General features: G+C 40.4%; 1 protein-coding gene across 1 annotated transcript in view; it reads left to right on the top strand.

Moving 5' to 3' along the window:
• Positions 1-26294, top strand: part of CDH2 (cadherin 2) — a 172341-nt gene that overhangs the window by 7486 nt on the left and 138561 nt on the right. The window contains exon 2 of the mRNA XM_032222808.1: positions 17926-18040. Coding sequence (XP_032078699.1) covers positions 17926-18040 — 115 coding nt within the window. The remainder of the gene's footprint in view (positions 1-17925; positions 18041-26294) is intronic.

The following is a 26294-nucleotide window of genomic DNA, read 5'->3' as shown; positions in this document are numbered from 1 at the left end:
ATTTTATATTAGAATTGAAGTAAATTATCAAAAATATTTGTGATCTGTTTCAATGCTAGGCACCAGCTACCTTCTATCTTGCTACAGTTAGGGGACAATGGCATCTAGTTCATAGAATTCAAAGTATGTGGGCAGCCAAATATGTACAAATTATATATGAGTGAATAAATTGTATGTTTTAATTAAACAACTATATTAACATTTTGAATAATGTCATTTTTCTATGTCAGGCAGTTCTTGCATAACATACCAGAACATTCAGTTTCAGGAAGGCATTGTTCCATCATTGTGTTTTTTATTTTATATCTAATATTGCAGGGCTGTGGATGCTTGAATATGGTTCTGAAGAAATGCTTTGCAGCTGGAATGTGCACAGCACTCTCTGCTATTCTTAAACAAGCCCCACTTTTTTCTGGATTCCACATGAAATTGAAAAAAGCTGCAGCTGCTTTAAGAGCTTCACGAGCTTTGGTAAATCATCTGCTTAAAGTAGCTGCATGTTCAAACCTGAAGAAAGGGCTTCTATGCGTACGTAGTAGCTGAGTTTGCAATCACATAGGAGCAGTTAGGTGAAATTCATTTCAAAGCAAAACAAACAAATGGGCAAATGACAAAAGGTGTCATAGTGTACAAATTTGGTCTTGTTCATCTGTGTTTGATGAAGTTGCATGTATGTTACAAGAGAGATGGCACTTGCCATTTTGATTAAAGTAGTGGATGCTTTGGACATTGTACAACATGATCCCATTTTTTTTATAAGAAGTCAACTGTGGAAGGATTTTAAGATTTAATAGTACAGTTTAATGTGGGCAAAGTGTTGAAAACAAAGCAATAAATTGGTGTTTTCAACAGAAGCCTGCTAAGTCATTCCAAATACAGCAGAAATAAATAAGTTGTATTTCTGTCTCTTCTTTTAATATAGTAAGATAAGGGTGGGTTGTTGTTTGTTTTTTGCTATCTTTGCTTGCATTGATTATGATGGAAGAAAAAAAGTCCATACATCTCTTGGCTGGCTTATTCTTAAGGCCCATCAGTGGAAAACGGAAGCATTTTAGTTCTGGTGAACCAAATTTATTTTGACTTTTATTGTTGACAGGAACAATTGGCAATTTAGCCCAATGGAGAATCTCCCAACCACCTTTATTTTTATAGCCCTTCCAGCAACTAATTTGTAGCTTATAGTGTTTTTATCTCAGGAATTCTAAAATAAACAAACTTTCTATTCTGAGGACTTTTTAAAATCAGAGTTCTGTGAATTTGAAATCTAGGCTTGAATTTGTTTTTATCTAAATAAGTAAACTGAGTATATCACACATAGTTCTTCCCCAGTTGAACTGCAAGCCTTTCTTTTATTTGGTTTGAATTTCTCTGTAACTTTATTTTGTCAGAACATAAATCTTAAAATTGCAGAAAATTAAAAGAAAGGCTTATGGTATTTAAATATAGCTACATGTCGATTGTACTTTTTTTTTACTGAAGATTACTTTGAAGACTTAAAATAGTTTTGAGACATTAGGACTGTGATGATGAACCTATGGCCCATGTACCACAGGTGGCACACAGAGCCCTCTCTGTTGGCAAATGAGCTGTCACCCCAGCTCAGCTCCACCGTGCATATGCGTGCATCTCCCGCTGGCCAGCTGATTTTTTAGAGGGTGGAGGGAGCGCCTACTAGGCCCAAAATGGGGCGTGGAGAGTCGTGCGCATTAGCAGGGTGGGAGGTGTGGGGTCATGTGCTCATGGGGGAAGGGGAAGCGCAGGGTATGTCACGCGGGGTGCGGGGGGGGGTCGTGCATGCATTGCATTTGCATGCACGCTTTTGGCAGGACAAAAAGGTTAGCCATCACTGCACTAAGAGAAATGAGAGAAGTATTTATTTAATTCAAAAAGTTCATTATTTAAAATTGCAATAGTATATTTAATGAGATTCAACCAGGATAATAGCTTCAGATTAGGAGATCTATCTATCTATATCTATCTGCCTGCCTGCCTGCCTGCCTGCCTGCCACAACATGACTTGAAGATCTTCAGTTCAGCTGAGATGTTTGTTCTTAATTTTAGAGGAAATTGCCATTTTGCTTAGTGACTCATTTATTATAAGGATCAGTTCTATATTTGAAGTTCAAGTGATACTATTTATAATAGTTTAAAAATTGGTTAGGAAAAAATATGAGAAAATGAAAAGCATCAGAAAAAATATTTTCCTATTTTATAACATATAATTAGACAAACCAAAAATAAGCTAATATAAAAATAAGATATAGGACTAATAATAATGTTAATCATAAGATTAATACCAGTTTCTATTTCATATTTATTTACAGCTTATTTACATAGGCTCCATAGACATAGTAGGAATGCCTTTAGTCTGTTGCTTAGTTTGGAAGCATACCCATCTACTCAAAAAAGATAAAGATAGATTCAATTAGTTATTGTAAAGCAGACTGAGCAGCAAAAGACTCGAGACAAGTCTGTATATTCTTTTTATTGCTGTTGCTGAGTTCTGGACTGAAATGATGAGATTTTATGCATTTGTTTATAGATAAGAAATGGGATATGGGGCAACAAGATCATTTGTTGCACTTTAAGAGGAGATATCCATAAAATTGTTAATATTTGTTGTGAAGAAGGAGGAAATTACTCCCTTATATATTTTTTTCTTCACTATGTTCTTATTTTTTCTTTCTATTTTTTCTTTTTTGACCTTATTTTTGTCTTTCATATTTTTTTAGTTTGTATTTATTTATATTGTAATATTTAATAAAATTATTATAAGTGGAGAATCATATGTTGAATATGATTATCTAATTATCTAAGTCTTGTCTGTGGCAAAGTAAAATGTTAACCTTTCTCTTTAACAACTTTAAAGTCTTCTCAAATTTGTATGTTTTCTTTGTGAGGGAATTTTTTTCCCCAGAGTATATTACTTACGTGAATTCTGAAGTAAAATTTTTAATTTGCTCTAATAGTCTGATATATGATTAGAATAGGCCAGCAGTGTCAAACTTGAAGCCCACAGGCCAGATGCATCATGTGCAGGACACGCCCACCGTAGCTCCACAAAGAGAAAAAGTGTCGTGAAATGTCACGTGACGGTAAAGGGATGCTGCGAGTTTGACATCTGTGCAATTGGATAAACCCAATAATTTGACCATTGCAAAGAGTCTTGAGTGATTATACTTTACCATATCAGCTTACAAACAATTTGATCATGAGAGATATTGATAATTAGTTAGCTCTATCCCAAATCTGTTTGTTAAGATAACAGAATAAGATAGCAGAATTGTTAAAGATCTATTGTTGAGATTTCTTTCTTTAGAAATGTCTTCTAAATACTGTACAGATACTAAAAATAATACAGATTCTGTCTACAGGCTTTCTGCCTAAGATAAAACTAACACCCAAGCTCTTCAGTGTTGAAAATGGATATTCTGTGAATTTTTAAATTCATTGTTTGGTTCCAATCATTGTTCAATGGGCTTTGCCCTAATTACTTCTACAGTTTTTTTTTAAAAAAATTCTTGATTAATAAGAACTTAAATAGCTGTTCTCATGATCAGCTCTTGAAAGGTAAAGAAACCAAAAGTTTTCTAAGGATTTTATGCAGTTTAAAAGGTTAATGAGAGTGTTTATATAATACACTTCAAAACTTTATATTAGAAGATTGGTTTTTTTTTAAAAAAACAACAACAACAAAACTCACGCAGAGAAACATTTCCCACATTTCAATTTTTTTTTAAAATTAAACATTGCAGTTTCTTCTATTTTTAAAATAGAAGAATATTTTTGTGATCTGAAGATTTTTGCTTCGTGTTGGTGAAATAAATGAAGTTATAATGTACTTAATGTAGAATGAAACATCAGAAGCATGATCTGTTTTTACACTGGTAGACATGAGCCATGATCAATTACCAGAATTGTTCCTTAGTAACTTGGTATTATAAACTATATTTCAGGGAGTGAATTGTCCCATCTCCTTTCTCATTGTTTGAGCTTCATTCTGCTTGTTTTATGTTTTGTGCACCTCAGCTTTTCTTTCTCTGCCTTCTGTTATAAACTAGAGAAATTTCGCCAGGCTGATGCTTTGGTAATATAATTTGAAAATATTATATAGTTTTTAAGGAGTACTGTAGGTTTTCCAGGGCGCTGCTCAGGAGAGTCCAAGCAAGGGTTAAATACAGCCAAACTGCCCAGAACTGAATTGAAACTTTAAGCCACGCCTTTGGTGCTGAATATCTCCAGTTTTTTTCAATTCAGCTAGCCAAACTTTTTCTTAATTTGGTTCAGAAACAATGGGCCCACCCAGCTACCATGGCTACCCCCAGTAGCAATGATAAGAGGCTGTACACTGTGGATGCCAGCCTGGAGGATTTGCTTAAGTTGCCACCTATCGATCCTCTGATAGTGGCCTTTATCTCGACATCAGTGCTTCCGCCTGATCTCTTGGAGGGCCTTAAAGCTGAGGATAAGAAATCTGAAAATGCCTGTCATAAGACGCACCAGGCGGCTCTCATGGGCGATTAAAACATCCGCCTCGGCTTCCTTTCCTTCCAGGGCCGCCCTCCTCTGGTTGAGGCAGTTAATGGCGAGGATTCTAGTTAAGGATACCAAGTTGAGACAAGAGATTAACAAAATCATGGCGGCCATGGAGTGTTCAGCTGATGCCACTCTCAGTGTGGCTAAGTTCGCTTCTCGGGCTCTGGCTTCTAATGTAACAACCAGGCGTCTCTTGTGGCTGAGGCACTGGAACGTGGACATGCGTTCCAAGTGGAAGTTGGTTTTTGGGGAGGTCCTGGATCCAGTCCTAGTTGAAAAAGAAGGTGATGCCGTTGGTTACTAAGAAATACAACAAGGCTTCCGGGGAGGATCTTAGCCGTCGGCAGCGGCTTAATTGAGCCGCTCCCAGACTTCTGGTTCGTTATCTAATTAAACACCCTTTAGATAACTCAAACTTCAGATAAGAAGATTGTAGTGAGCGTCTCAGCTGGTAAGAACTTTTCCTTGCAGTTTGTGGCTTTTTTTTTCTGCTGCAAACGAGGGGGGGGGTTGTTTTTTTTAAGCTGAGTCATCTCCGGCCAGATTTCTCTGCTGTACTAACGGCACAAGGCCAAGACCCCCCCTTAGGACAAATTAATGAAATTATTTTTTTTCTTATGAAATTAATACAAGCAGAGCTCATATTTGAGAACTTTACGTCTGTTTTTTTAGAAACTCAAGCTTCAGTGTCAATTTTTTTTTTTTTTTTAAAGATGGCGATTCTCCAGCCTTTGTATTTGCAATGATGATACATTCCGGCAGCTTTTCTAATCAGCTTTTCTAATTATTCCCTTTGAAGAGACTTCCTTATCTAATTAAAAGTTTTCAAAGGTCCTTTGTTGACCCAGAGACATTCCGAACAGGGCTTTTCTCTGTTTTTTGTTTTGTTTTGTTGAACTGTTTTGGCGTAATGCCAGCTCTTTGAAATCCTCCGTAAAATTTTTGGCAAAAAAGGGAGAATTTTTTTTCCCTCTTCTTGGCATAGTGATTTGTTAAGTGCTTGAAGCAAAGATATGACTTCCAAGTCGAATCCAGCGAAATTACCTCCTAAATCTGCTTCTCCCATACCTGGCACAAAGTCACAGCCCCCACCTTCTATGCCCCCTAGTGGAGATGTAGTAACAAAAGAATTTTTGTTGGAAATGTTTAGAGAATCAAGGGAACAGAATTTGGAAGCTCTTAGAGAGTTCAGAGAAGAAATAAGGAAAGAGATAAGCAATGAGATAAAAGCCTCATATGATAAATTTGATACCAAGATTACCAAAATAAATGATGATATGTTGGGAATCGTAAACGTACTTACAGAATATATTTCTGGAATGGAAGAGAACTTAGAAACTCTCAATGAAGCCAAAATTAATTTGACATCTAAAACCGAAGAGGTGGAACGAAAAGTTGAAAATGCTGAAAAACAAATGATTATGATACAGTATAACCAGATGGAACTTGCATTAAGAGTTAGGGGGCTGCGTGAAGAGAGACAGGAGAACTTAAAGCAGATGTTTTCTGAGGCCTTTGACTGTCTGGTGGGAAGATCGGGATCCAATCTTGATTGGCAGATTGATAAAATTTTTCGCGTCAACTCCTGGGCGGCAAAACAAAAGCAACTCCCCCGAGACGTGGTAATATATTTTGTTACAAGAGAATCCAGAAATAAGATATTACAAGAGTCCTATAATACCAAGCTTCAAATTGGCGGACAGGATTTGATGGTTTTGAAAGAGATACCACCTCAAATGCTAAGAGCCAGAAGAGATTATGCTTTTTTGGTGGAAGAGCTCAGAAAGCGCCAGATACAGTACAGATGGGATGCCCCGTTTGGCATCATAGTTACATTTGATAAGCAAAGATATCGTCTCAACTCTGTATGGAAAGCTCGAGATTTCTATCATAAGATTCTGAAAGTGGGGCACCCCGAACCATCGGGATATGGAGAAAAACCACAAGCAGGACAAGAGAAACAGCAAACTACACAATCACCAGACAAAACGTATCATCTCCCCCTCCCAGAAGGGCAAGGGGTTAAGGAACAAAGATCTAACCATATGACCACCAGACAAACAGAAAAACAAGCCATAACGCAACAATCTTTACAATTTTCGGCCATTGACCAAGGAGCTACAGCAACAAGCTCAGAAGCTGTGGGAGGAGCTAGACCCAAGGTGAGACAGGCCATGCGGGAGGCTCTAAAAAAGCTTCAGGCAACTAAAAATGACAACTAAGATTCTGACATGGAATGTTAATGGACTGAACTCTCCACAGAAGAGAAAGAAAATATTTCATTATCTTAAACAATCTAAGAACGATATAATTTGTTTGCAGGAAACTCATATCAAAATAACTGATCAAAAATATCTGTCCAATCCCAAACTTGGTCAACACTTTGTGACCTCTGCTACGGAAAAAAAAAATGGTATAGTAGTATACTTAAGGAAAGACATTAAAGCTGAGTTAATCGAAGCAGATCCCCTTGGAAGATATATTGCATTAGATTTAATCTTAGAAGGGAAAAAGACACTGCTTTTGGGAATCTACGCTCCTAATCAACAACAAGATGGATTTTATAGAAATCTCCATGCTAAATTAGTACAGTGGGACTTTAAGTCGTGCATACTATTGGGTGATTGGAATGGCGTGATTGACACCAAAAGAGATAAGAAGACATCTCGCCCGAATACTAAATTCCGAGCCAAACTACCCAAATCCTTTTTTGACATGATAGACGACTTCGAACTGCGAGACGTTTGGCGTGAAAGGCATGCAGAAGAATATGACTTTACCTTCTTCTCCGACAGACATCAATCTTTTTCAAGGATCGACTTTATATTAATTACTAATGATTTACTTTCTAGGGTGAAGAAGACAAAGATTACGGCCAGAGCCCTTTCGGATCATAACCCAGTTTGGATGGAGCTGGGAAGGGTAGTTCAGGCTACAAGGTCCTGGAGGCTGAATGAAAATTTATTCAGATATGAAAAGTATGTTAATGATTGTAAAAAATTGTTATCTGAATACTTTGTTTTTAACATGAATAAGGGTACACCTATGGAATATGTATGGGATGCAAGCAAAGCCTATATGAGAGGAGTATTGATAAATATAAATAAAATACATAGACATAAACAAGGGCAAAAACGTAAAGAATTGGAAGAGGAAATTAAAGGGAAAGAGCAGGAATTAATATTGAACCCAGGTGATACAAAGACTAAAGAAGCAATTTCCATACTAAAATCTCAATTTGATATGCTGATTTCTGACCAGGTAGCCACCAGTTTATTATATGCTAAACATAATACTTTCTGTAATGCAAATAAACCCGGTAGATGGTTGGCTTATCAGATCAGGAAAAAAAGGAAAATTCGAAATGTATCCAAATTGTGTTACAGAGGGAAGGAAGTGTTTCAGCAGGAAGAGATCCAAAAGGGATTTCGAGAATTTTTTACAGAGTTGTATAAAGGGGACAAAATTAGGGACTTAGATATAAATAAATACTTAGATAAAGAGAAAATCCCCCTAGTTAGCGAAGAACATAGGTATAGGTTGAACCAACCAATAACCTCTGGGGAAATCCTGCAGGTAATCAAACAATTAAAGCTAGGGAAAGCACCAGGTACAGATGGCTTAACAGCCGTTTATTATAAAAACTTACAGTTAGAAATGGTAGAACCTCTTAGAGAATTATTTAATAAAATTCAATCGGAAGGTAAAGTGCCCCCCTCATGGAAGACAGCGTTTATATCGTTGATACCCAAAGAAGACCAAGATCTTACTCAGCCGAAAAATTATAGACCTATTTCACTACTTAATGTAGATTATAAAATTTTTACCAAAATATTAGCAAATAGGTTAATGGTGGTTATTCAACAACTGATACATACTGACCAAACAGGTTTTATACAGGGTAGACAGATGAAGAGCAATGTCAGGTTAATTACTAATGCATTAGAATACTTGGGAAAGAATAATCAAATCCCTGCCGCATTCATATTTTTGGACGCTGAGAAAGCCTTTGATCGAGTCAATTGGCAATTCTTGTTGAAGATATTGCAAAAAATGCAGATAGGAGATGGCTTTTTAAGGTCAATTGGTGCAATATATCAGCAGCAAAAAGCCCAAATTATAGTTAATGGAAGTTTAACAGATTCCTTTCAAATAGAAAAAGGTACAAGACAGGGTTGTCCTTTGTCCCCACTATTGTTTATTATAACTTTGGAAGTATTGCTGAACAAGATACGGGCTTTGGACGCTTTAAAAGGGATTAAGATCAGAAATACAACAAGAAGGGTTTCTACTCCTACAGGAGGCAGCCATTTTGGAACACGGAGCCTTCCTCCGGTTCCGCTCCATCGCATTGGCCTTTCAACCAGCAGGCTGACAGGTCCCAGGACCATCAGTCCTTTCGGGACAGGAGTCGCCAACAGTACTACTCCAGACGTCCCTTTTGGGGGGGATCTGGTTCCTGTCCTTTCAGAAGGTATAAGTGACTGTCGGGAGTCAGCTCCCATAGGAGGGCAGCTCCAGTTGTTCCACGCTCAATGGGAGCAGGTCACGTCTGACCAGGGGGTCTTACAAACGATCTGGCTGGGTCTCACCTTAGAGTTCCTCTCTCTTCCTCCCCGTCATTTCATCAGGTGACCCGTTCCCTCGTGTCCAGTGAAAAGGTTTCTCATGGAACAGGAAGTAAGGGCCATAGAGCCGGTTCCAGCTGGTCAGGAAGGGACAGGGTTCTACTCCATCCTGTTTCTGGTCCCCAAAAGCTCCGGAGGGTGGAGGGGGATCCTAGATCTAAAAAGTTTAAATTATCATATCACCTATTGGAGGTTCAAGATGCAGTCCCTACAATTTATCCTGGGCTGCATCAGGCCGGGAGACATCTTGACCTCCATAGACCTAAAAGAGGCCTACCTCCACCTACCCATCCGCAAAGCCCACCGTCGATACCTGAGATTCACTTACGCCAGTCAGCACTGCCAGTATCGGGCCCTGCCGTTCGGTCTTTCATCGGCCCCCAGGACATTTACGAAGGTCCTTGCAGCTGTGGCGGCTTTCCTCAGGTCCCAACTGGTGCGGCTGCACTGCTACCTGGATGATGTGCTCATCCAGTCGTTTATCCCCCCAGCAGGCGGTCAGGGACCTGCATTACACAATGCATGTTCTTCAGAGACACGGGTTTTCCATCAACTTGGAAAAGAGCCACCTTCGCCCAACGACCAGGCTTCAACATCTAGGGGCCATCATCGACACCGTCGCCTGCCAGGTCTTCCTCTCACAGGAGCGGGTGGCAAGCCTCAGGGAAAAGGTCATGCAGGTACAGCGATCTCCTCAAGCCAAGGTCGTTCAGCTATCGCAACTCCTAGGCAAGATGATCTCGTGCCTGTCCATCATTTCGTGGGCACGTCTTCACTCTCGTCCCCTCCAGTGGCTCCTACTTCCTTACCAGAGGGCCAACGAGAGCAGCTCACCAAGGCTCATACCGGTCTCCATGATGGTGCGTCGCTCACTCAGGTGGTGGTTGTCTCCAGCCCTGAAGAACGGGTCTCCACTCAGGGAACCGACCCGGGTCACCATCATGACAGATGCCAGCCTGTATGGTTGGGGGGCTCACTTCCACAACCAGATAGCTCAGGGCAGGTGGTCCTCGGCCGAGGCATCACACAGCATCAACTGGCTGGAGCTGAGGGCGGTCCGGTTGGCCCTGATTCAGTTTCAGACTGGCATTCAGGGTCGTCACGTGAGGGTGCTGACAGACAACGTCGCGACAAAGGCGCACATCAACCGCCAGGGGGCACGTGGTCCAGGTCCTTGATGTCGGAAGCCGACGACCTAGGTCGGTGGGCTGAGATCCATCTGTTGTCCATACAGGCGGAGCACATCTCCGGCACGGTGAACACCCAGACGGATTGGTTGAGCAGGGTGACTGTCAACTACTCAGAGTGGCACCTGCACCTACTGTTCTAGCTGAATTTCTAGTTCAGAAGTTTGGTTGCCCCCAGGTGGATCTGTTCGCCACGGCGGCCAACTCTCATCTTCCCAGGTTTTTCACCAGGTTTCAAGACCCAAGGGCCATAGGGTTGAATGCTCTGCATTGCCTTTGGTTGCAGGGGCTGCTCTACTCCTTTCCACCATTCCCTCTGCTTCCCCGAGTCATCAGAAAGATCCTGGCGGAGGCAGCGGAAGTCTTTCTGGTAGTTCCCTTTTGGCCCAGGAGGACCTGGTTTGCCGATCTGGTGAATCTTTCCGTCCAAGACCCGTGGCAGATTCCTCCACACGAGCTCTCTCTCTGCCAGGGGGCCCTTCAACATCCAGAGCCCCAGTGGCTACAACTAGCTGTCTGGCACTTGAGAGGGATCTCTTGAGCAAGGACAACCTTTCCACCAAGGTAATTCGCACCATCCAGGCGTCACATCGCCCTTCCACTACCCAGATCTACGACGCTACCTGGAGAGCTTTCGTTGACTGGTGTTCTTCCAGAGGTGTTTTGGCTTCTTCGGCTTCAGTTCCTGTCGTTCTGGACTTTCTGCAAGACGGCCTTGACAAGGGTTTAGCGCCTAACACTCTTCGCCATCAGGTGGCTGCACTCTCCACCATCCTGGCCCCTGTAGGTCAGTATTCTCTCGGTCGTCATCCCACCATTCACAGTTTTCTCAGGGGGGGGGGGTGACTAACCTGAGTCCCCCGATGGTTCACAGATACCCGACTTCGGACCTTAATGTGGTTTTGCGGGCTCTGGTCGAGCCTCCGTTCGAGCCTATCCGATCGGCCAGTTTGAAACACCTGACATTTAAGACCGTTTTTCTTATTGCCATCACTTCAGCCAGACGTATCTCTGAGCTGGCTGCCTTGTCTGTTCGTGAGGACTTGTGTTTGATTCACCAGGACAGAGTGGTCCTCAGACTGGATCCTTCCTTCGTACCTAAAATTAATTCCTGGTTCCACCGAGCCCAGGAGGTCATCCTCCCTGACTTCTGTCCACATCTGAGGCATCCTCACGAGGAGCGCTGGCATAAGCTGGATGTACGCAGGACTCTACGCAGGTACATCAAACGTACGGCCAGTTTTCGACGTTCCGAGACGCTATTTGTATCCTTCCAGCCATAGTTTCAGGGCAGGAAGGTTTCCTCATCTACGATTGGCGGGTGGCTTAGGGCCTGCATCGCCCACGCTCATGTTCTGCAGTCTCGGACGGTACCCAGTCGCATCACGGCGCATTCGACCAGAAGTGCTGCCACCACTGCAGCCTGGGCAACTCGGGCTCCCATTGAGGAGATTTGCAGAGCGGCCACCTGGACTTCCTTATCTCTGTTTGTGCGGAATTACAAGTTGGACAAGTTTGCTTCAGCGGAAGGGGCTTTTGGGAGGCGTGTACTACAGGGTATCCATTCCAGCGGAGAGACCTTGTCTGCTTCTGCTTCCCGCCCTAGTGACATTTAACTTGGGAATGTCCCTTGCTTGGACTCTCCTGAGGAGCGCCCTGGAAAAGGACCATTGGACTTACCTGAAGGGTTGTTTTCAGGGCGCTGCGAAGGAGAGTCCACCCCACCCTGGGGTCTGGCTCCGCTGTTATCACATTTTCTCCTTGGATGTTCCAGTTGGACTTGTTCCTGTTATGATTGTTTGATTCCATGTTGGACTTTTCAGCGTGCAACAGTTCCACGTCTTCATTGAAAAAATCTGGAGATATTCAGCACCAGAGGCGTGGCTTAAAGTTTCAGTTCAGTTCTGGGCAGTTTGGCTGTATTTAACTCTTGCTTGGACTCTCCTTTGCAGCTCCCTGAAAACGACCCTTGAGGTAAGTCCAATGGGCCTTTTCCTTCTGTATCTTTAGCAATAAAGTTAGAAAGTTTGTGGGATTGGGTTTTCCAGTCAATATATTTTTCTGACAGAAGAGATACAATAAATGGCATCAGATAAATTAGTTTTACTCTGCCAAACAACCAACCAAAAAAGAAGGATGTATATTGCAGTTCAACAGTTTATATTCTACCCATTGGAAAAAGCTTTCTATGAAGTTGTCAATCATTGTTTGAAAGGTAGTATGGTATTATGTTTTAAACATAAATCAACTGTAAATCATAAAATAATGTATACTCATGTAAGAAAAAGAGGGTGGAGCTGGGAAGGATGTATTATTTAAATGGATTTTCGACAGCCTTACACTTTGAGCATCCCCAATCTTTCTGAGCTGATGAGGTGCTTATTTAGAATTTTTAGACTGCTATGTGTACTTTCATGAAATATCTGCCATGGTATATGGCCAGTCCCAGGATAGCTATATACTAGGAGGCAAATTAAGTATTGGATTGCAGCCCACTATCATTTTATTTTCTATAGAAGAATTCAGATTGATGAGGAACTGAAAGACATTTTTAGAAAAAGAGGCTATGCTTTTGCAGTGAGTACTTTGTAGCATTCCAGCTTCCTGTTCATTTTATTTTAATTAAAAGTCTCTAAAAATAGGTAAGGCAGGAAGGGAAATAAGCACCCAAGGATTGTATTTGAGGGTACATTATCAGCCTGAGATGACATTGGAGATTCAGCTTCTTTTAATGATGTCAACAATTTTATACAAGTATCTTTTGTGTTATTAATCAGGCATTAATATGATGAGAATTAGAAAGGTGTTTATTGGACCTGTGGTTGTTACAGAACTGCAAATTAGGTTGTAGAATGCTTTGGATTTATTTCCAAAAATGTAGTATTTGTCTGTATCTTTTCCCAGGATCATATTTGAATTCTGTGTGCACAAAAATTTGTATAGATTAAATAACAAAATTCAATAATGTGCACATGATAATCCCTACCACAGGGGTTCTCAGGCCTATTGCAGTTTCCCAGTTACATTAATTTACATAAGCAAATAGCATATACACGGGCAGCATAGCCTTTATGTGATTAGGATTATATCTATTCCTGTTTCCAGCACTCATGTAAAGTTTGCTTTCTGTGAGAATGATGTGAAAAGGGATAATAAGCAGTTTGAAAAGGCATCTTGAAAAAAGCCAAGGTCTTTTATTCGTATTTCCAGCCTAAATGATTTAGGTTTAGTAGTAAAATAAAGAGACACTTGCTGAGTGAATTAGTATTTTGGATCTATAACTTTATGAGAGCAAATTTGAAGTTTCTATTAACCATAGTTTTAAGTCTGTGAACTATATAGATCAAAACATAATACTTTATATTTGCCGAATTTATCTTTAAGTGGTTTTCATGGATATTTCACACTAGTTTTTCAACAATCTGTTGTAAGAATGATTTTTAAATTCTTCATGCGGAACTACCGAGAAATGCCAGTTAAAAATCCAGACAATTTGTAATAAAAATCACTATTTATTTATAGTTCTGACAGCCATGATCTATCTATCAAGAGCATTTTTGCTTATAGTAATCAGACATGACAATAATGTTAGCAGTTGATCTAGCAAATTTGGATTTGTGTGAAGGAAAGTCTGATTCCTATAAATGCTCTCTGGGTTTAATAAACTGTCATGTTTTATGATAATACCTTATATAACAATATTATAGCCAGAATGCCAATCAAAATGTTGAAACACAATAGCCACAGACATCAAAAGAACCAAGATTGTGACAATGAAATTGCAGATCCTTTTCATTATACACATGTGTCATATTGGCATATGTATAAAAGCTTTCATTGCATTGACTCAACTTTCAACTTGCCCTTTATGACTTCCTTCAACAAATGTCACTTTTTAAAATAATATTTTATTGCCACTTAGCTGTGGAGTGTTGGATACACTAAGATGTTTTCCATTATATTATTCATAAGAACTGATGCTTTTCCGTCATTTTTACCAGCTTAAGTAGGATTGTAGTATGCTGTGAATTTTAGAGCCATATAGGTAAAGGTTGCCCTCGCACATATGTGCTAGTTCCCAACTCTAGGGGGTGGTACTCATCTCTGTTTCAAAGCTGAAGAGACAACACTGTCCAAAGACGTCTCCGTGGTCATATAGCCGTCATAACTAAATGCCGAAGGCGCACGGAACGCTGTTACCTTCCCACCAAAGTGGTCCTTATTTTTCTACTTGCATTTTTACGTGCTTTTGAACTACTAGGATGGCAGAGGCTAGGACAAGTAATAGGAGCTCACTCCATTACACGAACCACCAACCTTTCTGATTGATAAGGTCAGCATCTTATCCACTGAGCCAGCATATTAGAACCATATATAAAGACATATTTCATTAGCTGTTTCATTAGTTATCTGGTGATACCTCAGCAGCAAAAAAAAATGATTGATTTTTCAAGGCTCTCTTAGAGCATAATTCCTGACATTGTATTTGTTACAGCAATACCTATAGCCTATAGCTGGGATGACGAACCTATGGCACGCGTGCCCCAGGTGGCACACGGAGCCATTTGTCAGGGCACATGAGGTGTTGCCCTGTCAGCTGGCCAGCGTGCATGTGTGCGCTGGCCAGCTAAGTTCAGCCTTTTAAAGCCATTTTTCGCTCTCCTCAGGCTCCAGAGACTTTATAGGAGCCTGAGGAGGGCAAAAACAACCCCCGCCCCGGAGGAGCTTCCCTGAAGAGTCCAGAGTGCAAAAAAACAGCCCTATGGGCCAACCGGAAGTTTGGGAACGGCCTTCCAGTTTGCTCGTAAGGCCTGTTTAAGCCCTCCGGAGCCTACCAGAAGGCCGTTTCCAAACTTCCGGTTTGTCCGTAGGGCCGGTTTTTTGCACTCCGGACGCTTCAGGGAAGTGCCTGAAGCCTACGGAGGGCCTCCGGGGGGGGGCAGGGGAGGCCGTTTTTGCCCTCCCCAGGCTCCTATAAAGCCTCTGGAGCTTGAGGAGGGTGAAAAAAGCATGCAAAAAATGGGGAGGAGCGCCGCTCATGCGCGCATGTGTGCTGGGGGATCACACATTGCATTATGGGTGCGGCATGCCCACGCAGGACCCCCCCTACGCTCCCCTCACGAGCCAGAAAAGGTTTGCCATCGCTGGCCTATAGAAAGAGATTGTTTTAATAGATCTCAGTACCTAAGCTTAATATGTTTTAGTTACAATATTGAGAAATAATTGAACTAGAGCTTATCTAGTTTTGCTTATCTAGTTTGTATAAGAGTTCACTTCTACATGGAGCATATTAACGTATCCCCACAACATTCAGAAAGAACAGCTTTTGATGCAAACTACATGATCAGCTGCTATGTACACACACCAGTGACTCACCATGAAGTAATAAAGAATAGCTAGTTTGGTTTTTCTGTGAAAGGTATAATGCTTATATTAAATTCAAGTCAACTACTCATAGAAGGCTAAAAGAGGCTTTACTATTCTTTAAAGAAAAAGCAAAAACAAAGCAGAGCTTTTACATGCAGAAAAGAATGAGACAGTTTTCTTGCATGGAATGGCAGGAAGCAGTTTTAGGATTGGCAGTAGGCCATAACTTACTGATTGAATTAAATTCTCTCATTCCTCTTGTGTTTGTGACTAAGGAATGTTGACAATTGACTAATTTGGGGAAGAGACTACTCTTGTTTCTGGAAAAAAAAATGAAAGGTTTCAAATGAAAACATTAAAAATCTATGTTCCAAAGTTTTTATTTCATTGCATATTCTTTTTTAGTATATAGGAGTTGTTTCGTATAAATGGTGTACTGGACAGATTGCCCAATTCCCATGCATTTTATAGTCTTGTTTAAACTCTTGTTCATCACACAGCTGCCCACTTATTTTTTTCTGAAGAAGTTCAAAAGATAGCAACAATCTCCATGTGTAGCTTAAAAGCTTATGGATTGTGATCTGCATTTTGGCCTGAAATATTTCCGGTGCTTCTACTTCTGGGTCGTAATCCTATTTGGTCCTTCTCCCTACTTCCTTTTAAGAAATAACTTCAGTACTTGTCCCAGCTTCTGTCAGCCGTGTTTCCCAAAGTGTGGTATGCGTACCCCCAGGGGTACGGGAAGAGTTTGGTGGGGGTACGCTTTGCACCGGAGTTTGGCATCTCAGATTAAAATTAACAACCAGGGAACCAAATTATGATGATCTGTCATCTCAAGATAAACAATTTCATCCTTCTCATTGAATCAAATAAATGTTCTTTATAATATAACTTTCGTTTATTTTGGTATGTACCAAAAAAATAAAAAATAAATATATTTTGATTTTTATTAAAGCATGTTTTTTATGAGGGGTACTCAGCGTTACGAAAATTATAGAAGGGGGTACACATATGTCAAAAGTTTGGGAAACACTGGCCTAGCAGTTCGAAAGCATGTAAAAATGCAAGTAGAAAAATAGGAACCACCTTTGGTGGGAAGGTAACAGCGTTCCATACCCCTTCGGCCTTTATTCATGCTGGCCACATGACCACGGAGACATCTTTGGACAGCACTGGCTCTTCGGCTTTGAAATAGAAATGAGCACTGCCCTCTAGAGACGGGAACGACTAGCACATATGTGTGAGGGCAACCTTCACCTTTGCTGTATTTAATTTTATAATATAGGAATCATTTGCCACTTATATTTTGTTTGGTACTGCTGTTTGCCATGAGATATACAGGCACCTAAGATGGAATCAGATCTTAATTTTCCACTATTACGCATGTAAATAGAAGTCTTATTATTAAAAAGGCTTACCTTAATGAAAGAAACATCAATCTCTCATGTATGGCTTATTAATTACAACCAAACTTGTGAGGTAAACTTCTTGATTCATGAATAAATACATTCTCCCTAATATAATATATATATATATAATATATATATATATATAATAATATAAAAAAATAATATTTCAATTCAGCCTAATTAACTAAGGGAAATGTAACACAGTTTTTTTCAATTCTGGTAACACAGATCTTTTATTTAGTCTACCTTTATTTCGAAAAATGTTTTATGAGACATGAGACACAACGTGCTTTCTTAATGACATACTTGACTTTAGATAGACGAACAAATTATATTTCTTTGGTTTTGTAGATAAAGGCTAAGTTGAAAAAATAGGGTCAAAATGTATTGATGTTCTTAGTGATCATCCTTTTAATTGTTGTTAAAGCTCACAAATGTATCATAATCAGTATTGGACAAACTCAATTTTGTATAAGATTTAGTTCTACTTAATAAATATGATTGTCCTCTCCCATAACTCTATTTCAAACTAAATGACTGTTTTAGTTCAAGCATTCAGTGGATTAACAAACCAAGTTTGCATATTATTTAGATCTTGCTGGACAAGTGGGATTTGTTCCTTCCATTCCAGTTATCAGAAAGATTAACCCTTTGCCCCTGGAATTCTAATTACAGCCATTTGGAAACAAAGAAGCTGTTTGTACAAGATAGTAGCAAAATTCCATTTCATGCCAAGTTGAATGTTTCTCAGTTGAATGGATTTGCAAAGAATTACATAAATTTTGTCTCGCATTTCAGGCACCTATAAAGGCAACTTGTGAAGAAGGCACATTATGCAAGACTGGATTTCCTGAAGACATTTACAATGCAGTCATATCCAAGGGAGTAAACGAAGGACAGCCTCTTCTTAATGGTATTGTTGAATATAAAACCTAGTTTCTTATTCTGTTTTGTACATGCTGCTAAATTCCTCTCTAAATTTTGGATTTGATGTAATGGATGGCACTTTACAAATGGTAGATCCTAAGAATAACTTATATCTTGTATATTGACATAACTTAGAACTTTGAAACCAGTACCTACATTAGTTTATTTTTTGTATTTTTTGTATTTTGCAGAGATTGCTAGAGAGCTTTATTAAAATATCCTTTGGGTAAATCACTAGATAAATGTTTTTGTTTAATAAGTGTTGCTCTCAAGTTCTGTAACTTTCCTTATTTATCAGTGAAGAATACATATTATGCTTCAAAGTAAGTTCCACTACTATAACAGAAACTGATTTGCTTGCCATGTGGCAGACAGAAAATCCATAGAAAGTTAAGACAGTGTAATATATATTCCTTCTGCTTTGTATGCCTTTTTTCTAGAGTAGATATTTTGTGAATTTTGAAAGCTTTTTGTGAATTGTATGCTGACTGCTTCTACATATGGTAGACGAATTCTATATTTGGATTTAAAATAATGCTTCCAGAGAAACAATGTCTTCAGTGCTTCCCCCCCTCCCCGCACATAATTTTAAACCTTGAACTTAACTTTTTCATGTTTTGGCTGAAAAGGGTTTGCAAAAGCAATGTAACATTTATTGTTTTTTTTTAATAATTTTTTTTATTTTTTTTGTTACATAGACAACACATACCCACAATAATGAAAAAAAACAAAAAACAAAACAAAAAAAAAGCCATCATCACATATAGCATGTCGTTTGGTTACAAGTGTTTTAACATTTATCATTCTTATACATTTATTATTTCATTTAATAGGTTATAATACACAGTTTGGGTTGCTTTGTTTACCATCCCTTCCTCCTGTTATAACACCACCTTATTTTCCTTTTCTTTTCTCCCTTCCTCCCTTCTCTACTTTCTTCCTTCCTGTTCTCCTTTCCCTTCCTTCTTCCTGTACCTTTCTCCTACTCCTGCTCTTCCTCATCCCCTTCCTCCCCTCTCTCCTCCTCTTTCTCTCCTTTTCATCCTCCTCTCCTTACCTTTCTTTTCACCCTCTCTCCCTTCTCTACTTTCTTCCTTCCTCCTCTCCTTCCCCTTCCTTCTTCCCTTACCTCTCCTTTGCTCCTACTCTTCCTCTTTCCCTTCCCACCCTCTCCTTCCTTTTCTCTCCCTTCCATCTTCCTTTCCTTTCCCTTTCCTTTCTCCCTCCCTCCCTTCTCTACTTTCCTCCTTCCTCCTCTCCTTCCCCTTCCTTCTTCCCGTACCTCCTCTCCTTGCCTCTTTCTTCTTTCCCCCCATCTTCCTTTCATTCTCTCCTCCTTTCTCCCTTTCTTTTTCTACTATTGTTGGTGTGTCTATTTTAAATCTCAGTTTATGTTTCCTTGGGATGGTACTTCCGCCAACCCAGATATAATTTAGTATCATTTCTTATTCCCTTACCTTTGCTAATCTATCCTAACTATATTTCCCCCCCTCAGACACACTTTGTATCTCTCTATTGTATATATACTATATATTTGATACACACAATAAAAAACACAAAAAACCCACAACAAACATATCTTATAAAAAAGTATATCAGCTGGTTACAAAAAGTTTTTGTGCATCTCTTCCATTAATTCATATTAATTCAAATGTCTTAACTCAAATATTTACTATATTAACATCATCATACCTCCACTTTTAGATGTAGATGTAGATGTAGATAAGTTTATTTATAGGCCGCCCTTTTCCCTAAGGGGACTCAGGGTGGCTTACAACTTATGGGGAAGGGGAATACACACAATGGCGTATAAAGACAATACATAATTAAAAATAGAAACAACATTCATCATTCGGGTGGGGGCGGATTATAATCTTTAACCCCAGGCCTGACGGGATAGCCAGATCTTAAGGGCTGTGCGGAAGGTCTGGAGGGTGGTGAGGGTACGAATCTCCACGGGGAGATCGTTCCAAAGGGTCGGAGCTACTACCGAGAAGGCTCTCCTCCGCGTAGTTGCCAGTCGACACTGACAGGCGGATGGAACTCGGAGGAGGCCTAATCTGTGAGATCTAATAGGTCGTGAGGAGGTAATTGGCAGGAGGCGGTCTCTCAAGTACCCAGATCCACTACCATGAAGGGCTTTATAGGTGGTAAGTAGCAAGCCGCCCTGAGTCCCCCCAGGGAAAAGGGCGGCCTATAAATAAACTTTCAAATTCAAATTCAAATGTGGTCGCCGGCTTGGAATTGCAGTTTAAAGCTCCACATGGTGTCCGGCTTAATAATGGCCGCCGAAACACCACCCAAGCCTCCGGAGCCTCGGAGCCCTTTATTTCCAACTCCCAGGCAGCTGGAAAAGCCACAGCCACCACCGGGGACTTACACAAGGTAGAGTAAGGGCTTTGACCTTCAGGAAGCCGAGATGGGTCGAAGAGGGTACAGGATGGAAAAGATTAAATCAGGAGTCCAAATTTTTTAGTCTCATCACAGGCCGGACTGGATTGAAACTGGAGTCTGGAAGGAAGGGCTCAGAGACGTGGCTTCAGCTTCAATCCAGTCTCGAGGCCAATTGGACGTGACTATACCATCAATGGACCATCCAGCAAACCCACTCTGGAAAATGAACAAACATATTTTCAATAAAAGAGGAAATAATTACATTAACCACAAGTATACCAACACTTATATTGCAACAATTCCTTTATTATACCAATTTAAATTGTAAAATATACAAACTTTTAACTTCTCCAGGACTATTAATTAAGTCAGTGCAGAAAGCAAAGCAGAGAAATGATTAAGTTTGAATACCGTTCCCCAAATTACAGAAATAAATAAGATACCAATTTAAATTTTGAGAACTTCTGAATGGAGAACGTTATAATTGTTTGTCTCTTTCTACAAATTCATATTTGTATTCTTATCCTTGCTTGCATTTAGAAAAAGAGCAAACAACACTTATTTTGTTTTTAAAAGTATATGTATATAACTACATCTTGAATCTGTAACTTTTGTAAACTATACGACAACAATAAATGTTACGGGGAAGAAGGCGGGGCTTAGCAGTGTGAAGACGGACTTTCAGGCTGTTCCTGAATCTCCATCTATACCGGAGCATCTGGACGTTTCCTTTTTGGACCCAAGCTGTCCCGAAGAGACAGTGAAAGGTAGGGGGAGACCCAGTGGTCCCAGAGACGTTCGTAAAGTCTCTGGGGACCCAGGAAAAAACCCCTTTGCCAGTGACTTCCGGATTAGCCACAAGGCTATTGAAAGTGCAGACAGCCCTAAAGAAAGAGAAAGTGTTACCAGCTGGTAAGAATATTTTATTGTTTAGAGAGAAACGGACTGCCTAAAAATTCAAACCAATTTAAATTAAAGAACAGAAGAATCTAGCGGCGATTTTGATCTTTTTAATGGTTTTGGATGGTGGTTATTCTACCTTTTAAATGTTATTCACATGGATAATGGATAGATTACTCCAACATCTCCTCTGATCTTCTGCAAGCGGGCTGTAAACCAATTCACTATAATTTGGCTGTTTACATATTGACACTTTTATTGCATGGCTGTATTGGCTTAAGATCTGATAAGATTGTACAGCTTCCAGACTGCTTTTACTTGCAAATATTTCAGAAAAATATTCTCTCAAGAAAAAAATACTAACTGCGTATAAACATGGCGTCTATTCAAGCGTCTCTTCAAGCGATTTTTTCAGCACTACAGACGCTGTCTGATACAGAAGACAGAATTCAGAGAAAATTGGATTATTTGGTGTTTTTGGCAACAAAGTATGAGGAAAAACTGAGGATGTTTTTCAAATAGAAAATAAGAATGACGGAGATAAAGAATCTGAACCTGTTGATATTCCTGACGATTGGTTTACTTCTGAGGGAGGAAAGAATGGAATGTTTGAAGAGGAGTTAAATGGACAGAAAATTTGCTTCAAAAGACAGGGTGCAGGAGGAGAAGGAAAGATCAAATAATTCATAGTTTATGAAATACCATCTGCAAAACATTTGATACCACTACTGAGAATTAAAGACAAGCTGATAAAGGAAATAAAAAGAGGGCGGCAGGTAGGGTCGCAACTGGTGCACCAGGCGAACCTGGGCAAATGCCCCCCTGGTCACAGCTGACAAATGGTGGTCAAAGGTCAGCTGTGGGTCCAGGAGGACTCCCACGTTGCGAACCCTGTCTGAGGGGTGTAGTGTTTGACCCCCCCAGCCTGAGAGATGGAACACTTGCCAAATTATTGGGAGGGAAACCCAACAGCCACTCGGTCTCATCCACATGGAGGCTTGCAAATTGCAGCGCGGAGGCTTTGGGGCTAATGGGCCTTGGGTTTCCAGCCCGACAGCCCCGTCGTTCCTGCAGATGCAGTGGAAGGCGAGAGAGAGAGACCAGGGAAGCGCGGAGAAGAGCGCGAAGCCTCTCTGAGCCCCGCGGAGCCACGGAAGTGGCTGGGAGAGCCGCACAGCAGTTTTAGCCTCCCAGACTTAGCCGAAGCCCCAAAGCGCACCGATCACAGCGTTTCGCATCGGGGCATGCTTCAGAAGGGAGCGAAGACATTTTCCTGATTGCTGGCTGTGGTGGAGGTGCGGGGCGATCATCGGAAGCACGAGGAGGGCCGTGAGTAACTGCGCATGTGACCAAGATAGCGGAGGGAGCTGGGAGGTCCCCATCTCCACCCATGTCCCCTGAGGAGGGGGCTTCGTCCCGGCAGCAGCCTACTGCCTCATCCAGGAGGTCTAAGGCCTCAGCTGCCTCTGTCCTGAAGGGTGCCCACCTGACCCAGAGGGTAATCAGGACCATTGAGGCCTCCCACAGACAGTCAACCAATAGGATATACGACTCCACCTGGGCGACTTTCATAACTTTGTTCGGTCTGCTCGCTCGAACCGTCCAGGGCCTCGGTTCCTCAGGTGCTGAACTTCATCCAAGACGGCTTGGATAAGGGCTTGTCTCTTGCCACAGCTAAGAGGCAGTTGGCAGCGCTAGCCACAGTGATCCACGGTGAGGGCCGAACTCCGCTAACCCAGCTACCCTTAGTTAAGAGGTTCCTCAAGGGGGCGGCTCACCTACGCCCCCCCAACTGTCCTTAGGTTTCCCATGTGGGATCTCGCCATGGTGCTGCGGGCCCTTATGGCCGAGCCTTTTGAACCATTACGGACTGTCAGCAGGAAACTTCTCATGTGTAAGGTTGTGTTCCTGATAGCTGTCACTTCGGCTAGGCGTGTGTCTGAGCTGGAAGCCTCTCTTCCAGGCACGATCTGTGTGTGTTCCACAGTAACAGAGTCGTGCTTCGCCTTGACACGGCGTTCCTGCCCAAGGTTAATCCAGTTTTTCACCACTCACAGGAGGTCGTGTTACCGGATTTCTGTCCAGCCCCGGCCAGTGGCACCGCTTAGATGTGAGGCGGGCCTTACAGATCTACCTGAGGTGTACAGCTGAGTTCCGGAGGTCTGAAGCCCTGTTTGTATCGTTCCAACATTCATCCCTAGGAAGAGTCTCTCCCTCCACCATTAGCCATTGGATTTGGTTGGCTATCGCCCTTGCCTATGAGGCATAGAGTTTACCAGTGCCGGTCAGTATCACACTCTACGAGGAGCGCGGCCACATCCGTGGCCTGGGCCACTTAGGCATCCATAGAGGATATCTGTAGGGCAGCTGCATGGGCCTCCCCATCGCTGTTTATCCGACACTACAGGTTGGACTCCTTTGTGTCCGCGGATGCGCCGTTTGGTCCCCGGGTTTTGCAGCAGGTTCTGTCATCGGTAAATGCCCACCCTATGGGACGGTAACTTTGGTAGGTCCCATCAATGGACCATCCTGCAAACCCACTCTGGAAAACGACAGTTGGTCTTACCTGAACTGTGATTTTCAGAGTTGTTTGCAGGATGGTCCAGTTCCCCCCTAGTTAGGTAGATAGCATTGGAGGTGTCTCCTTTGTGACTTGTTTTCAGGATCTTGGGAGCGCATGTTGCATTGAAACTGGAGTCTAAAAGGAGGAGCTCAGAGGCGTGGCTTCAGCTTCAATCCAGTCTCGAGACCAATTGGACATGACTATACCATCAATGGACCATCCTGCAAACAATCTGAAAATCACAGTTCAGGTAAGACCAACTGTCATTCTTTGTGCTTAATAATATCCATATTTATTTGCATATTTATAACTGGATTTATTCCATTATTTCACTCCAAAATAAATATGGTTGCATGGATCAAGAATTAAATAAATCAGAAAGATTTTTAAATGAGACTGCAAATCAGATTAATCCTTAAAATAAAAGCTGTCTTTGTGTTTAAAACTATTTTGCTCAACAGAATTTTTTTTGCAATTATGTTTTTAATATTTTATAACAGTAATTGATTCCCAAACCAATTTTAAGTTATTAAAAACCTGACTTAATAAAGCAATTCTGTGTTTAAAACAGCAAGAATATTTCATATATTTTGTTTAGGACTTGAGTCATTTTTGAAAATAATGACAAAATATTCTGCAAAAACGCAAACTAGTAGCTTTGTTTTATTGTGTGATTTTTGTGTATAAACAAAATAAGTATAAATAAACAATATAATCTTAAACCAGTTCTATATTTAGGTCATACAAATTCCTCATTATCTAGGATAGGAGTTCCTAACAGGTTTAAACGGAATGTTCATGACTTTTTTTTTAATATTAATCTTATTGATGAATATTTTCCCTCTATAAAGCAAAAACTAAAAGCAAAACTTTTCACCTTTAACTTTTCACTTTTAAATGTTTATACTCCGGATTTTTTTTAACATCCAACTTTTTGTAAGTAATTTGTGGCCTTAAAACAAAGCATCAAAATTTATCTAGGTTTTCTTCCTCAACCTCTAGTAGTGATTATTGAAGAAGAAAACATTTGGAAATAACAGTAACTAAAGAAGTTAAAGGAATTATTATCTTTGTTATATATAATTTAAAAATGATAAAAATAGTTTCAGTTAATTGATATAGCATCCAAATAATAGATGGTAAAAAGGGATTTTCCTGCCCACTTCTATCCATGGCAGACTCCTTTCAGCTCACTCATCCTTAAGAGAGAAGAGGAAGCCACCAAAAAGTTAAATTAATATAATTAAATTAGATTAAATTAAATTCTTCTGGAATAATTACAAAAATTTGGGATACTTGAATGCTAGTTTATCAGAGACAAAAATGAAAAATGAAGAAAGTCAAAGTTTAAAATGTATATTTTATGACTCTGCAAGCCATAGTTTATGACACTTTTTCATCATGTCATTACCAGAGGTGGGTTCCTACCAGTTCGGACTGGTTCGGCCAAATAGTTAATAACTCAGCGGCCCACGCCTCCGAACCAGTTCTATCGGCAGCGCCATAAGCGCCACCATCTTCTTTTTTTGCTTATGCGCATGTAGCGTGCATCAAGTACGCGTGCAGAGCGCGCACTTGCCCAAAGTGCATCCCTGAGTGAACCGGCAATAAAAGAATCTGGAACCTGCCCCCAGTCATTACGATTAAGTACAGTTGAAAATTCAGATGTGATCCTAGTCTGTAGTGAATAAAAAAGTTCATTGGCTGCTATCTATAGGTGGGAAGTAAACTAAACTGTGGCTTAGTTATTAAATTGTGGCTTATCAATATGTTCTTATATATCAACTGTATGCTTTGTATTTTAATCAGACATAAAACAAATCTGTAATTCAGTCTGATTATGAACAATAATAAACATTATTCACATACTAATTATTAAATGAGACACTGGCTTAAACTATATTGAAAGTGAAATAATTCTTTGCTTTCTTTGATACCCATGCTCCAAAAATAAGTAGTTCTGGAATTTTCAGGGCTTTCACATACATTTATTTTCTAGTATTGTAAAGTAATACAATCCTGAATTTAGTATACTATCACCCCTTCCCTCAAGAATCTCCATTTCCACTTTGTCAAGAAATCAAAAACTTTCCAATTTTAAAAGTAAATTATTTGAGGAAAACACCAGACATATTTTCAAGTAAGTACCATTAGCAGTTTAGTTGTTGATAGATTGATTGTGCTCTGCTTTTATTTAATGCCTAATTTTTAATAGCCTCTTCTACCATATGCTGAAATATATTGGAACTTTAGTTCCCAAGAATTCTTAACAAATATGGAAGCTCCAAATATCTGAAAGGCATTAGATTGCATTTTTCCCATTAATTATGTCTTCAGATATACATTAAGATCTGATTGCTAAAAATAAAAGTATGATCTATTT

Source organism: Thamnophis elegans, chromosome 8 (genome assembly GCF_009769535.1).
Source record: "Thamnophis elegans isolate rThaEle1 chromosome 8, rThaEle1.pri, whole genome shotgun sequence".
Classification (NCBI taxonomy): Eukaryota; Metazoa; Chordata; class Lepidosauria; order Squamata; family Colubridae; genus Thamnophis; species Thamnophis elegans.
The sequence above is the reverse complement of the archived record's forward strand: the minus strand, read 5'-3'. Positions and strand labels throughout refer to the sequence as shown.